The sequence below is a fragment of the Gallus gallus genome, chromosome 4, assembly GCF_016699485.2.
Source record: "Gallus gallus isolate bGalGal1 chromosome 4, bGalGal1.mat.broiler.GRCg7b, whole genome shotgun sequence".
NCBI classification, from domain to species: domain Eukaryota; kingdom Metazoa; phylum Chordata; class Aves; order Galliformes; family Phasianidae; genus Gallus; species Gallus gallus.
This window is the reverse complement of record NC_052535.1, coordinates 62,723,616-62,740,719: the sequence shown is the minus strand read 5'-3', so window position 1 is coordinate 62,740,719 and position 17,104 is coordinate 62,723,616. Positions and strand designations below refer to the sequence as shown.

At 36.6% G+C, this 17,104-nt stretch overlaps 1 protein-coding gene across 5 annotated transcripts in view; it reads left to right on the top strand.

The window, feature by feature from the left end:
• Positions 1 to 11,334, top strand: part of MICU3 (mitochondrial calcium uptake family member 3) — a 48,195-nt gene extending 36,861 nt beyond the window's left edge. For 3 of the 5 annotated variants that reach the window (XM_040699408.2, XM_040699405.2, XM_015285646.4), the window contains 2 exons: positions 589 to 746; positions 8,959 to 11,334. In XM_040699408.2, the coding sequence (XP_040555342.1) occupies positions 589 to 746; positions 8,959 to 9,069 (269 nt within the window). In that variant the 3' untranslated portion in view covers positions 9,070 to 11,334. Of the gene's footprint in view, positions 1 to 588; positions 747 to 3,743; positions 3,819 to 8,958 lie in introns of all 5 variants that reach the window. The other 2 variants (XM_040699407.2, XM_040699406.2) reach the window with 1 other exon arrangement.
• The last annotated feature ends 5,770 nt before the right edge of the window (positions 11,335 to 17,104 follow it).

The window sequence follows — 17,104 nt, the reverse complement described above, 5'->3', positions numbered from 1 at the left end:
GCTTGCTGCTCTGAAGTTTGTAGAAGGAAACAGTGTCAGAAGGTTCAAAGAGGAATGGATTTTTTCACAAGTCAGTAAGGAGGAATTGAAAGGTACATGTCAACGAAAATCCTTAATGCATGGGGGAGTGCAAATTGAAGTGGTCAAGCTTGTGTATTCACTCCAAATAGCATCTCAGTGAGTCTGACGCATTAGCACCAGTGTAGTCCTACCTCACGTAGCTTTACTAATGGGATATTTGGTTTTCTGTGTTCTGTTTCCTAAATTCTATTTCTTTTGTTCTGTCAATTAAGTAAATGTCATCAACATAAACGTAATGTAAGTTTAATTATAATATGATTTTCTGGTTTTGTTATTAGATATAGTGTAGTATATCTACTGTTGTCTTTCATACAAAATATTTGATGTTGTGTGTATTATTTTGTAATAGCTGAGAACTACTTGCCTTAGACCCATGAAATTCAATTCTGTTTTTCAAATTTTATTATTTTTAATGCATAAGTGTGAAAACTTAGTTTAAAAGATTGCTTGGATTTCAAAGTTTAAATTTCTGTGTTTACTTTTTCTTCTGATATTTCCTTTATGTAGATGAATTCAAGCGTGCTGTTTATGTAGCCACGGGTGTAAAGCTTTCACCACATTTGGTGAACACAGTATTCAAGATTTTTGACGTCGACAGAGATGACCAATTGAGTTACAAAGAATTTATCGGCATTATGAAAGATAGACTTAATCGAGGGTTTAGGGTAAGGATTTTGACTTTTAAATTTGTATTAATTGATTTTAATACTTACTACCTCTTACTTTGACCTGTGGCATGGATATGTTGCAAACCAACGGTTCATATATTTAAACACATTTTATAGCAATCCTAAAGCAGTCTGTAAGATAAGTGCCTTCTGACATTCTTGGTTATTTTTTTAAATTAAAAAGCAGTATAAAGAACACATAACACATAGTATGCTAATCAAATGGAGATGATCGATTCACTGTATATTGTCATTCTGTCATTTCTTCTGTATTGTGCAACTCATACATTGGCATTAAGAGCTCTGACAAGGATGGTAATAACATCTGAGTTATCTTCAGGGAAGAGAGAATTTGTCTTTCTAAATTGGCCAGTTCAGGTAAAGGTCCACCATCAGCTGTTTCAAAGCATTGTTTAAGATAACAAGTATTGATAATGAGTGTTGGAAAGAGCTACAGTGGAAAATACTTTTAATTTTCAGATAATTAGTGAAGTTCTGCTGAAAAACACTGCATTCTGGTTCAAAGTTGCTTTTGATAACTTAACCCTGTATCTATCATTTTAAGTTACAAGAAGCTTGAGGGCAGAAAACTGCTTGCAGAAAATGTTCATAGGAAGCCAGCTTGTAAATCGTATGTACAACTTTTTCCTTTAGATGAATGTATAGGCCTTGCTGCCATCTTCAGGTTCAGTGTAGGAAATTGTATGGAAGCAGGAAAATAAAGAGTATGATCAATAGAAGTCACAGTTCTTTGTCAATATAACAGCTATGAACATTTTTAATCAAATGCAAAGTGCTGTTCTTACCTACAGCTTAACCCTCTAGCTAGACATAAATTTTGAACTTCAATTTTTCCAAAAGATGTATATGATGATTTCTATAATTCACATTTCGGTATATTACTTCTGTAATGTAATTTTAGTCACACAAAATTAGCTTTCTGCTTGTAATTTTAAAACTTTCCGTGTTGCTGAGTCTATTTAGATTAGATTTTTTTTTTTTTTTTTTGCAATATTATAATCTAATAAATCTAATATAAAACTGTGGATAACAACCACTGTATTTGTGATGAGCTTATTTTCTTGTTGGTCCTCAAATTCTTTTATTATCGTGTGGGAATGATAATTGTTTCATAACTGTTTCAAGATGTTCAGCTATATGTTTTAATTGTTTACCAATTGTAAGTGTGCCACTGTATGTTAATTTAACCAGGACACAGTCTGCTTACTAAGCAATTCTTGTAAATGTTTTACATGTTTTACTCCACAAAATGCATGAAAGAGATCACGTATAATCCCTAAGAATCTGTCATCCAGCACTATTTAAATTTATGCATGTGTATTTCTTTTGCCTTGGCCTCTTTAAAATATTCTAGTGAACTCCATAAAAACCTATGGAGAATACACAGGGTTGTGAGGATGAGTAGCACTGTCCTTCATAAATCATGCTTAGTTTTATTTAGATATTAGATATCTCCTGGATTGCAGAGAAGGAGATACAATTTAGTTCTATTGTTCAGTGACCAGAAATACCATATTCAGTTTTGTTTTTCCTAAATATACTGACCTTCAGGCTTGTTTGATTATTCAGAAAACATTCCAAGACAGCTACATTACTGAGCTTACCAATTGTCATTTCAAGTAAGATTTGCTCACACAAAGCTGATTTTTCTGGGTGCGTGTAGTGGCCTGTGAAATGAAAACTGTAGAAATCCTCCTTTTTATTTTAATAACGCCTTTCTCCTCCCATCTAGTTTTAGAATGAGGACTAGAGAAGACACAAGAACTTTTTGCCCAGAACTAATTGGTGGAAAGCGTCATTAATGACGTCCTATTGTTTGTACATGAAAAACTGTGGGATATTTAGCGAGGCTAGAATAAGCAAAAGTTTACTCTTTAGCTCCTACATTGTGGTGGGCTCAAACACTGTCTTGTGCTAAATCAAAACTAACATATCACTAACAAATCTTTGTTAATAACTGTGCTTTGAATCCGTATTAAGATTTGGTCAGCTGTGTTATTCAGATGAAAGAACATTATTTCCACTTGTGCAGTAGTTTTTAGCAACATGGAAATTTTTGCCTTGGCAGAATGTAACCTTATAATGAAGTGTGAATGCCTGATTTTAATATTAAGTAACTTACAGTTATTGCCTGCTCAGATCAGTGTAGTTCCTGGGTACCATTCTAAAAAATTCTAAAAATAACAGATTAGAACAGGTCTGTAATTTGAAGTCATTCAACTTTTTAAATGGTTGTTCTATTAAAATGTTTGCCCAGAACCTTGGGGTAATTACAGATTTCACTAACAAAACCATGTGCTATAGAAGAGGACGTTTTGTAATGATAGACTAACGAAAAGATACTTAAATCAAAAGTGAAGTGTTACACAAGTGTGGTGAAATTGGAATTCTCAAAGTTCTGCATCCTATTTGTCCTACTTAAAAGCATAGCCATAAATTTATAAACTTGAAAAGAATCAGGTACTGCCCCTTACAGGAACATCATAAATATTCATTTTAACATACACCTATGATTTGAAGTATGTTTTGAGAAAACAAATGTCTTCAGGAGATTATTGAAAGCAATTTCTCTCTTTTGGGAGCCCAGTATAGTAACCTGAAACTTTGTTTAGTGTTTTGAAACAAACTAGTATATTAAGCTGCCACCAAGTGGTCAGTCAGAGTATTGCCATAAACTTACGCAAATATGCAGAAATGATTTGCTGATTGGTTTAAAATGATTTTTTTTCCAGTTTAAACATATGTAAATAGATTCCCTTTCCATTACAAATTTCATTTTTTTTTTACCTGAAAGATTCAGACTATAATGACTAAATGATAACCATTTTACCCAGAACCTACAATGCTGTATCTTCTAGTTACTTGTCACTTAAAGCCATTTTTTTGTATTTTCATGATACTGTTGTCTTATGCTTACCTGCTGCCTTCACATGTTGTCTGCACCTGCGCACTTCTCCATCTTCTGCTCCACAGGGCTACAAACCTATACAGAGGTATACTACTTTCAAATCCTGCGTGAGGAAGGAACTCTATAGCAGATAAGTTACGGTATGTGTTAGCTGCCCTGTCTGAGTGTGCTGGCATGCCTGCAGGAATGGCTGAATGTTAAACTGTCGCTGCTTTGTTTTCCATTTCAGAATTCAAGAGTAGGTTATCTGATTGTAAGCAATGTAGCAGCTCAAAACGTCATGTTGTGTTTTTCACTGAGGTGTTAGGATTTTATTCTGGAATTGACAATAATTCATGCTGTCAGTGTTTTGTGAGCCAATTGCAATTTTGTGCTATGTTTAGAGTAGGAAAAAGTATTCTTATGTAGTTTTTGTTGTTTTTTTTTTTCTGTCTGTCCTGTGACCATCTTTTCAGTAATTTCTCAAGTACCTCTAGCTAATAGATTTTTACCAGCGAAGATTGGAAAAGCAGATTTTTTTCCTTGAGAGACTGTTAGTAATTTGATTCTACTTCGATGTATGCAGATGCTTTCAAAAGCAATAATGTTTTTGCACACTATTTTCTACACTAGCTGTTTTAAAAACAGACACTGTGACCACACATGACCACCTTAGCTGTTTCTATAAATCCACCATGTGAATATTCAAATTAAATTGTATTGTGGAGTGTAAAAACCGCAGGTGTGGATATTTTGGGGTCATATTGTGAAACTACCAGTCACACTGTGGATGCAGCAGAAATGTGTTGGTAGACACTTGGATATTAAACTCCCTTATATAAACCAAGACTTGTCTCCTTTGCAGTTCACAGTTTTGGTGCCAGCACTTTTTCCCTATTTATAGGCTTTGCAGCAGTTTCTGTGAAGACTGTTAAAAGCTAATGTAGGTCCCATGTTTGTCAATGGGAAGGAACAAAGTGATGTGCCAGAAAACCCCATAGCCCAAAACCCCATAGTGTGCTGTGAGTGGACCAGTGGAGCAGCCAGTGCATCTCATGTGCTCTTGACCTGGATGGTATTGACTGTAGGCTCCCCCAATGTTTTCAATTCTGAGTCATGATACGAAGCTGAGATTTCTGGTCTAATAACCATCTTCAGATGCCTCTAGTTTAAGTCTTTCTATCCTAACGTCGAAACAGCATGGCAGAAAAGCAGGCAGTCTAGCTATACTCAGCTGGGTTTTCTTGGATCCTGTTTATCTGAGGAGATGGCTCACCTCAGATACCTTTAAGGATGAGAGGTGGGCTCCATTTTCTCAGACTGGTAGCTTACTGGTTGCTGTGATGTTTTTCTTTTGTAGACCTCTGTGTAAGGTAGGTAAGAGAGAGAGAATTTATTTAAACTACTGACCCATTCCTGTGGTATAGCATGCCATGTATCCCAAGCAGTCATCTTGGAAAGTCTTCATACCTTTTTTTTTTTCTAGGAAATTTCATACCTTACTAAAATGCAAGGAATAAAAAAGGAAATTTGATCTTAACAAACAGTTTGTTTATTTCTCAGTTTGATTAATGGATGACTAATGAAATAGTGAAAACAACATTTTAGTAATCCTACTTAACAATCACATAAGAAGAAATTAATGGCTTGAGATAAATTTTTGAATCAAACTTCTGACTCTTACAGAATTTTCTTTCTTCCTTTCCCACATCTTTAAAACTGGTAGCATTATCTAGGTTGGAAAAGACCTTCAAGATCACAAAGTCCAACCATCAGTCTGACCTACTGAGTCCCTTTTGCTCACACTAATTCTGCCATTCATTAGATTGTATATTTTTACATTGCCAGGTACAGTCTGCACTGTAATTACATATTATATGTTGTTTAAACTGTAAACTTTCCAAGATAATGAACAGCTCTGGCAGGAAACTGTCAAAATATTGTACAGCCATGATGCTTTCCTAATAATTTCAGTGAATGGTATGTGACTGACTGGAGCAAAATGCAGTGACATGGAAAAATCCAATGTCTAATCATCAAGCATAGTAAAAATAGCTTGGTGGCAAAAAGAGAGACTGTAATAAAAACATACATTTTGAATATCTAGACACCTTGACAAAGACCTGAATTTAGGCAGTAAATTAATTCATTTGCCTGTTGAGATGTAATAAGTTGGATAAATAAATAAATAAATAGACATGCACATACATAATGTAGATCTATAGTGGGAGATTTTGTCATTCTGCATAATACACGGTTATTCTCAAGGAAGATTTTTTAAATTGAATAATGTTATGTTTACAGTACATTCTGGGAGACAGCACAGAGAAACCAAATTAATTCAGTGCTCTAGCGTGGTTACAGGCAGCCTTGCAGGCAGTAGTATAGAGGTGGCTGATTAATTTAACCTGCTCTTCTTCCCACCTGTAACTCCCCTGGGTGCTGTAACAACAATTCTTCTAGTATCTATCTGGTACCTATCAGATATCTGTTCCTTGTGCAGTGAAGAATACAATATAAGCCTCATATATATAAAACTCCTTCTTCCCTACAGACATGTTTGTCAGCTACTGCTCATCACTTGAGCAACTGCTCCTTGTCCCTTGTGATGAATTAAATTAGCATATCCTGTTGTTAGCTATTCTGAGTTGTTTAAAATGGTACATAGCTTATATTTTTTTTTTCAAATTTGTTAATATTTCTTAAAGTTTGTAGCAAATGTCAGTTAATGGAAATGGGAACTTAAAGCTAAAGTATGAGAAGTGATATACTTTCTGTGGTAAACTTAACTGATGAAAGAGATGAAGATAGTTGGCATACTTATTACTGGTTATACTGTAGTTTGAATTGGCACACTGAAATGGTGTAAAACAGTACACTGCATGCAGTGTTGTGTATCTCCACATTGTACTAATGCCATTTACTTCACAGCATATAGAATGCTATACCCTTATAATAAATAATTAAAATCTGTCCTTGGAGATCAACTATACAAGCTTGGTGTGATCCAAGCAGCTGACAGTATTCTTGCAGAGCTTGTTTTTCTACACTGATCTTGCTACAGGGCACAGAACCTGGCTTGGCATCAGCAGGTACTCTCCTATAGGGAGAACATAGAAATCACATTCGCAGAGAACTGACAAACAGAATTCAGAAGAGAACTCTGCTCTGAAAGTTTTAAGCAAAGGCTATCCAAGAGCAAAAGGTTATCAAGCCCCTCTCCTACAGGGACAGGCTGAAAGAGTTGGGGATCTTCAGACTGGAGAAGAGAAGGCTCCAAGAGGACCCTGTAGCAGCCTTCCAGTACCTGGAGGAGGTCTACAGGAAAGCTGAGGAGGGACTTTTTATAAGGGCGTGTAGCAATAAGATGAGGGGAAACAGCTTTAAACTGGAAGAGGAAAGGTTTAGACTGGATATTAGAAATAAGTTCTTTGCTGTGAGGGTGGTGAGATGCTGAAACAGGTTGCCCAGCAGGGTTGTGGATGGCCCCTCTGTGGAGGCATTCAAGGCCAGGCTGGATGGAGCATCCTAACCTAGTGGGAGGTGTCCCTGCATGTAGCAGGGGGACTGGAACTGGATGATCTTAAGGATCCCTTCCAACCCAATGGTTGAATACGTCTATCAGAAAAAAAAAGAATTGACAGCTCCTTTGGGTTTTTTAAACTTAATTAATCTCTGAAATAGATGAAGTGAGAAATGTGTGATAGCCGCACCGTACTCATCTTTCAAATGTAAGTGGAAGTTACAGAACTCAGACTTCTGATGCTAAAAGTGACTAGTTCCTTAAGAACATATCTGGATACATTGGTAGGAAAATGTTCCAATGGAATGTGAAAATATCAGAGAATGTGAGCAACGTCACTTCTGTAAGTTTAGTACACTGCAGTAGATACAGTGACATACATTTAGAAGTAAGTGAACAGTAAATGTGATTCAGTGTTTCTTTTACTGATTTTCACAAATATTCCTCTGACCTTGTTTAATAAAATAAAAAGGAAATGCATATCTTAGAGCAGTGGTTAATCAACTGAATGTGTTTTTGTTAAATAACACAATGCATTTTGCAAGTTATGCATTTTTAATAAAATTCATCATAAATTTCAACTGAATTACTTTCTTGTAAGTATTGCTTCTAGTATTTCATTTGAAGTCTGTTCTATAGTGCTGATTAGATAGCTTTCTGAATATTTGCAACTTCTGCATAGTATTCTATGTTTTTAATTATACAAGATGAGTAATAGGAATATATGGAATGTAGGCTTCGTTCTGTAATCATTGCTTTTAATATACTGTGTTGGCACAATATTTTAAGCAACTTCACACAGCTTAACCAAAATCAGCTATCAGACAATCTCTCACCTTGACACTGTAACTATTTGCCTCCAGATACTGATGGATTACAATGTAAAATTATTTGTAAATGCTGCTAATTCATCTACAATAAGAGGGCTGCCTTGGAGTTACCTACATAATTCCTATTCCTTCCTTATCCTGCTTCTTGCTCTAATATTTAATCCTGCTCCATCTTTGTGTATGTGCTATCAAAAAAGTGTGGCTTAATGGGAGAAATAAGGAGATCCGGTGATTCTTACGGACAGCATACAGTGAGACTTCCAGGCCAGGTGTGGGCCATTATTCCTCTCTATTCAGTGTTCACTTATCCATAGAATCACAGAATGACCTTAAAGCTTTGCTAGTGCCGAGCTCCCTGCCATAGGCAGGAATGCCTTCCAGTAGATTAGGTTGCCACAGGCCCCATCTTGGCCTTGAACACTTGTAGGGATGGGGCATCCGTGACCAGAGCACTTATTAATGTTAGTTTACTACAGTGCGGTTTAGGATTTAAGGTGTCCTAGTGTAAAGAAGCATTCGTATCATCTACCTAGATTTTATTTGGCTTTTCATGATGCCTCAGTTTCGTGAACATCAGTAATTTTCTATTTATTTTGTGCTAGAGGTGAACTTCTTAGTGCAATGTCAGCACAGAGAAGGGAGAAACAAAACTATAGAAAGTAGGACATACTTGAATGAAGAGGAAGTCCTCTCTTGAAGCTTTTGATATCAGTAGGCTTTTTGTTGAATGCTAATTCTGTGCTGTGAGGTGAGGATGTATTTTTAAAACTTACCCTACATATAGGTTTATAGCCCTTACTTTAAGTACTTCTGGGCCATTGAAGTATTTGATCTTTCATGATTTTAATACTAAAACATATATCAAGTCCATATGAGTTTGACTAAAATTTAATGTATTATTTAGTGGAAAGTATCTTTTTCCAATTGTATGTTTTTCACTTTTCACAGGAGAGTCCCAAGTATGGTTGGAAGGAATATTACTCTTGTGTGATGACTGTAACCAGTGAACATCTCAGAGATCTATGGAAACAATTTCGGAGACGAGATATGCTGAGATAAAGAAAGCAGGATTATGTGCCCTGGTTAGAACTATATTTATTCCTATAAACTCTGGTTGAAGAACAGGCTAACCCAGGTGAATCACGAATCTTCCAGTTGCAGTAGAGAACACAGGACTGCTTTTCCACTCGAAGTGTAGAATTCGTACAGCCACTTTTCAGTATGTATTTCATTTCAATGACAAGCTGTAGTCTGATTGGCACAAGTCTTTTTCGTAAGAATGCATTTTGAATATTTGTTGTTATTTTGAGACATGTTTCTCACATAAAGGAAAACAAAAATAAGTATTACACTTATTATACACTTGACTAAGAAAACATTTTGGCAATGGAGAGAAACTGCCTATGTCAACTTAGACTGTGAATTTGCTTTCAGAAGAACGCTATTAAATGTTTGTGCTAAAATGGGAATGAGAATGTTTTATGTAGCAAATTACATATGAATGAATGTACAAATTACTCTTAGAAGTTAACAAAGCTGTTACGGTAAAATTATAGATTATAATGTGAAAGATAGGTATTTACCTAAGAGAGGTACTGTATGAACTATAATGTTCAGATTTTCTAAGTCTTATTATTACCTTTATTAATTTAATCCTTTAAAAATTGTACTGATTTTAAGATGTCTTATGTGTAGTATGTTGAAGGGAAGTAAAAATATTCAAATTCCTGTTAAGTAACACACTTTATAATATTTATTATAAACATTGTTTCCATGTGTATATTCACTTACATATTTCTGCTAGAGTAAAATTGTGTTTCTTGTGAATAGTGCACTTTTATATGAAGACGTGGCATTGAGTAGAAATTATAGTTGTCTAATTCACTACTCTGGAATGCAGCATCTGAAAAATAAACAACTCGTGTTTGTGTCAAATGAAAAAGCAAAACAAAATATGAATGCATGCAGCAGCACAGAGCAACACTTGCTAACTTTTGAGTATGTCAAATGAAGTACTAGACATAAATTAGGCCTTACTAAGGTGATGGAGACTATAGGCAGTCAGTAGCCACCGTGACCTTTCATGCTCTGTATGTTTAGATAATACTGAAACAGTCATAAAAACATTGTTACAATTGAGTTTTCCTCTTAATTTTTTTTCTTTGCTATTCTGCAGCAGTGTTTTTTTCTTCCTCCCTTTCAAAGTGACTATTATATGTTGTGTGTTAGAGCTCAAGAAACATGAACACAATTTTTGTTTCACTACTGAAAAGGTGGGCTGGATGCTGAATACATCTGTATTTGCTTAGGAACAATCTATGCCCTGAAATATTTCAAACTGAATACACTGTAGGGAACCTGTTTTAGCAAGGGGCTTAGATTCGATGATCTCCTGAGATCCCTTCCAACCCCTACAAATATGGGATTCTGTGAAATCTTTTCCAAATGATTGCAAGCAAACTTTTTGAAATTATGCTTAGTGCACATTTTTCAGATATCATCTTATATCACGTGCAAATAGAAGAATATATAGCATCTACGTAAGTACAGCTATGTTCAGAAATCCTTAATTGTAACAATTATCTGTTTAAAAATCAAAACAAAGTGAAAAACAGGATGTTTTTTAAGAAATTTCCCCTCAGTGCTAATTAGAATGTCTTTCTAAATGTAGCTTTCAAGAAAAAGTGAGTTCAGAAAGCTTTTGAAGGACGCTATTTTAATTTACATTTCACTATAAATACCAGATTTCCACCCTGACCTCCTTAAACTACTGACAATATGAAAAGAATCAAAAAACGTTTGTATAGGGGTTCTTGAATTGATACAACAGGACACGGATAAGATGTAATCCCTCTGTTTGATTTAGGGAATCGTTAGTATTCAATGTATCATCTTGGTACGCGGAGCTGTCTCACTGCTTCTTGTCAGTGTGAGTAAAACCCAGTTTGCTACTTCAGTGATGAAGAACAAAAAAAATGAGAAGAAGGGATAGGGTGTTATTGAAGGAGTTCCCCTCATTCCTCTTCAGTCACTACTGCCCTCTCACCAGTGGTCCTCCCGCTGGAGTAGGCAGTAGCACCATCATCATTTGCCTCCTTCCTTAGCGTAGGCAACAGTGCATTTTGCTTTTATGACTGGCTTGAGACAATTTTGTTATTTTTCTATATATTTCCTGACTGTAGCCACACGGTATAAAATAGAATGTGAAAAATGTCAGATTAGTTTTTAAGAGTATTTTTTTCATATTTAATAATAACAATAATATATGTAATGTAGAATATGAATATATGTATTTTATTTCAAAATAAATGCACTTGAAACTTATTATCATTGCAGTGTATATTATTAAAATTGCATGTTGTGAGTCATACAGCCTGCTTTCCCATACTTATTTGGTCTCCTATTTCCCACCTAAAAGTGATTGAGGAATGTTTCACTCTCTTTTGGTTCACTTTGTTTGCATAACAGTCTTGAATGAATGATCTGTCATGCTCTGGGGACTTGCCTGGAGTTCTTTTGCTAGTAACTGTTTCAAACTAATACTTGTAGAAGAAAAATCAGACCAAAATCTGACTATTCAAAAAAATGAACCTGAAGCAAAACTATAGCAATACCATGTCTGAGCTCCCCTTAAAGTTGAGCCACATATGTGTTCTAATATATGTGAGGTCTGAACGTACAGTATTTTTCCCAATATTTGAAAGTCCATGAAAGCTTTTGTTTGGCAGCCTGAAGCTGTCAGCAGGTGGTGCCCTTGGATAGATTAAGTTCTTATGCACAAAAATGTAATTAAATTCATGGGGTGTGTGTTAATCTTGAATGGGTAATGTTAATCTTTACCACTACCTTGACTTACAAATTCCTCCCACAGGTGAAAGATGCTGTTAACTAGAAGAGTTCCATAGAAAATATTAGTACTCACTTAAAAATTGTAATTTAAAATACCTCTTACATGTATAAACATGCATAGAAATAGCAGCATATTAAACATATTTAAGTTTTAGTAAAATGTTTCTATACAGTGTATGCAAATACACTATTACTCCTGGTCAGGTGTTTCGGATTTGGTTTGGGTTTTGTTTTTGAAGTACACAAAGCTGAGCTATGTACTTATATGTCCACTTTAATTTAAAAATATATTTGCCAGAAGCAGAAATGAAGAACGGGATGATGGTAGTCTGGATTCAGAGAAACTTGGTAGGTGCTAGCAAAATATGCTTCTTGCTAGAGACTGTTGTTTGTGATTAGAATGTGCCCCTGCACTTGATATCACATGACAAAGCGTGGCGCAAGGAGCAGGAACAGGAATCCAGGAGTCCCTGTTTGTGGTAAATGCCCTGAGAGGCTACTGAAGCCCTTACTTTCTCTAGTCCAGTCATTTTCTATATAATTTCATCAGGATAGTGAACAAATTGCTGAAACCTATCCCACATACTCTTGGGAAGGGGAAAGAAAAAAAATACAGCATTTTGTGCAGAGATGTATTCTGTGGTTCCCCAGCAATAGAAAGCGGGAACATGGGCAGGTATCTCATTCCTGGACAAGGCTCAAACCTAGGTCTGTGAACAAGGCACAGTTTCTTGGCCCTGTCAAGGCATTTCAGGGCATTACCTGTGTATAAACAGGTTTCAATCACCTGCAGGAAAACCCTGATTTAATAATAAAAGCATCTGTAGCACACACGTTTGGTTGTCAAACTGATAGTTTTCTACTTAGATGCCACAGGGCAGAAACCAGCAGTGCCCACAACACATGGTGTCACCAAGATAAGCTTTCTTACAAAGAGCTTTCCAGATGCATTGCATTCCACAGGACTCAATTTTTACATGATTTTTGTGTTGTGCAGAATCCCATTTGCCGGTTAGAAATGGTATAACTTTTTCCTATTTTTCCCATTTTTACATGGCAAAAAGGCAAAACAGTAGACAGTGAAAACCTCAAAATGAGTAGGTTTGGGGGAAAAACAAGACAAGGAAAAAATTACTGCCAGAAAGTGACAGAAGAGTAGGTAAATAATAAACCTAAATGCAGCTTTGGATAACATCCCTTAGAACAGACTCTGCAAATACAGTATTGTACCAGTCCAGGAAGAGCATCCAAGAAATCACTAGGAAGGATTTCATTACCTGAAAAGGAGCTAAGTGAGCCTCTCCTGTGGTTAGCATGGAAAGTGGAAAAAATGAAAAGCTTAGAACAGCAGTCAGGTTTGGGTGTCCAAACAGTAGCAAATTAAGTACCTAGCTAGGGTGAGCACAGAGCGAGAGAGTGAATACCTTTGGACCAGCCCTACAATAAAAATACATCTTATGGCTAGAATGTTTAAGACAGGAGTGGCTACCAAGTGGCTTGTTTCCGTATAGCTGGGAGCCATGAACTATTAGGCAGATGGTACTCAACTCCAGCTGGGATGCAACATGCATTTGCTAAGTGATATCTCTCATGAAGGAGACATTACTGAAAGATTTCTTTTTCCATGTGTGGTAAGTGTGCTCCCACTCATAGGCACTCTGACGAGGAGCTGCCAGCACATTCCCTATCATGAAGGTCAAAGAACATCCCTGCAGAGCTGCTGGTTTGCCTAATTAGCAATGTGTCTGTACATCTGTGGCAATGTGGATTCCTGCTTCTACCTGCCTGTCTGTACATTGCACAGGTTTGAAGGCAAAGTTACCCGCCTGTCCTATTCCCCTTCTTCCTCTTGTTGCTTCACTAAATACGTGGGACATCTGATGACTGAGAAACTACTCCATCACAGCAGCCTGCTTACATAGATGAGATGTTAATAGTCAGTAAACCATAAATTCCTAGTTTGATTCACTGGAAAAATAAATAGATAGATAGATAGATAGATAGATAGATAGATAGATAGATAGATAGATAAGCACTTCTTCATTTAAAATCATGTTAGTGTGTTTATTCAGCACTAACAACATTCTGCATATATCTTGTCTGGGAGTTTTTAACTGACCAAATGAAAAGTTATATTTCTAAAATACTGTGCTTAAAAAAAAATCAGAAAGTTATTATGAGATTGTAGGAAGGATCATGCCTTGTGGCCTGCAGACAATTCTAGCATTCAGTAAATCTGTGACAATTTAAAATGAGCTCACAATATGAAGTCTTGTTTTTCCACACTCAGTTGTTGTAATGGTAGTCTTAAGAGTTCAGTGGAATTTTATAGCTCTTACACATGTTGTGCTTCCAGCTACTCGTCATAACTCATGGGTGGGCTGTAAATGTGAACATCTATGGCTATCTCTGGGTATTAAATCCTCAGGAAACTGAATGGATGCTGAAGTAATTCCCAACCTAAGCCTGACAAATGCTCTCTCACTGCAGTATTTGGGTATTTAAACCACATATACATTAAGGAGAACACTGTCAATTTACATAATCGTTGTTCTGGTTATTTTCTTTTATGGCTCATTTTACTTTCTTGTTCTTATTGGTTTGAAATTTTATGACCTTCCAAACTGTTGCAAAACAGAGCTCTTAAGAGACCCTTTATGCCAAATTATCAATTACAGATCATTTCTCTCCACCATATGAAATGTTCTCCCTCCTTGATATTACCTTCAATTTTGCTGCTATTACTTTACAAGATTGATTATCAGGAACTGTTTATCACATGTTAAAATACTTTCGAGATACCTGCATAATTTCACTAGACGTGTACAGACCCTGTCCTGCTGTTTGCTCTAGCTGGATGACTTGCTAAGATCAGAATTCCTAGTGCAGTTTCTCACTTCTTAAATGCACCAAAATGCTCTTAGCAGCTACCCATACATAACAGGCATTGTAGAAATGCAGCATGATCTGACAGTAATGTAAAAGAACTCATAACGTCAGCAATGACAACTGTGCTGTGAGTTTCATCTCAAGGTGGTACTTTCAACTTGCACAGGAATATTTTTAAAGGAGACCTCTACAGAAGACATGAAGATGGCCTCCTATGGAAAGAGGTGCTATTAGTACCCTCTGCTTTTATACCCAAAGCAGGAAGCTCCTCGTCAGAGCATGTGGAAGATGGGATCACCTGTTTCATTATCGCCATCTGATAAGGACCTTGCCAAGTGAGATGCTAAGGGACAGAAGGTAAGCTAAACACACCGAGGCCTCCTCTTCAAACCCAGCTACCCACTGCCAGCTCCTGACAAGACAAGACAGTACTTGCCTTTGTTTTCTCTGTCTATATTTGTGTGAGCAACAGTACACCATGGCCCAACTAACTGCGGAGAGGCTGTCAGTCAGGAAACCTATCTATGAAGACCTAACCATTTAGGTTATCCCACGATTTACTTTCACCATAACACAATAAATCCTTTTAGTATGCTCTCTTGAGGTTTTCTGTTGCTAACTAACCTCTTTGAAGGCTTCACCACAGCATGAAGAGGGAGGAGGAAGAGGGAAGGTTTCTCTGTAGAGTGGTATAGCTGTGGAGGCAATGGGCATGGAGTCAGAGGGATGGGCACGGGGTGAGGGCAGAAGGGAAGGACACTCTATTGCACTCTGACCAAAAGATGCTGCAAGGTAATGAGCATCAGCCAAGGCAGGCTTATCTGCTCGTGGCTAAACTGAAGTGAAGTTGGCCTGTTTGTTTCACTAAACAGACTAATTTTGAATCACAATGAACATGATTTTGGAGCCCTAGTAAAGAGTATGCCAAATTAAGAAGAATTAACAGCAATTAGTATACTAAAGAAAGAAAGAAAAAAATCTCAATTATAGTGGAATCTGTGCAGTGAGAGGAGAATGGTACCATCCATGGAAAAGTCAGAAAGCCGGACTACAGATGTCCTCTTCCATGGAGAGGCAATAAAGAGCCTCTGACCAGAAGCTGTGCAATCTTATTTGAGGTCTTTAAAGAATGAATTACTTTGTTATAAAGCCTTCACTGCTTAGCATGTTTCCCTGCCATGTGTTGTTGTATGTCCTGTATCGTATGCAGCATTTTAAGACGGTGTCTGGGAGAATTCTAATGTCACAAAAGTTTTGCTAGCATGAAGACATCAGCGTGGCAGGTGCTGTCTGTGCACTTTGGAAGTGTTAAGGGAACTGAAGACAGTACAGTACTGTTCCTTTTTTTCTGTACTCTTCATAAAACACACGAGGGGACAAACAATTGGGTAATTGGAATATTTACGAATTAGGCCAAATATACAACATATGGTGATTGTTTAAATAACAGCCCATAGTATTTTAAAAAACTATGACACCTCTAAGAAGCTTTCCATAGGCCCCAGGTATGATACGACGACCTACTCACCCTTTTGCATATAGTTTCTCACTGTCCAGCCCATATCCCCAGAAATACACAACACCCCAGGAGCCTTTTCTAAGAGAGGTTACTGTTACTTATTTCCAAACAAGCGTATGAAAAGCCATCAGATTGATTAAATTACCTTCACTTCTTCTAACTTTTGCCAATAAAGCACAGGGTGTGCCTTCAGGCAGTGGTGATTCTGCTCTTCATACTTCTAAAATCAGTTTTGAATAACTATGGATATTTTCATTAAATATACTCAAGTCAAACCCTTTAAATCTTGTATTAAAAATTTTGTCTTCACGAGGACTTGCATAATTAATTAAAATTAAATTCATTAAGTAAAACCAAGTGGTTTTATTGTCTATGTCACATTGGTTTTGGTCCCTATCCTCTTGTTTTATGAAATATCGTGTGTATGAATATCACATTTATTTTTGCAGCATCTCTTGCTATATTTTTACCTTTTTAACTTAAACAGTTCCCTTCCCTTTCATGTTTTAGATCGCCCCATTCCAATTTATATTAAACTCTTGTAGTTATTATAAGTAGATTCCATACCATAATTCCATACAATGCAGAACATTTTCTTATCATTATATTCCAGTCTTCCCATGGCACAGAGTTTTGTTCCTTTCTTGTATATGACAACTGTACACTGATGAGATGGTTCCACTGAGCCATTCACCGGTCTTTTTCCTGAATGGGTGAAGATAATCTCCTGCCATGGCATATTTTATAGCTTTACACTTTCCCCTCAGCGTGTAATTCTGCATTGCTCATTCACCCGGTTCATCGAGGCTAACTGAAATTCCCTTGCCTAATCTTGTA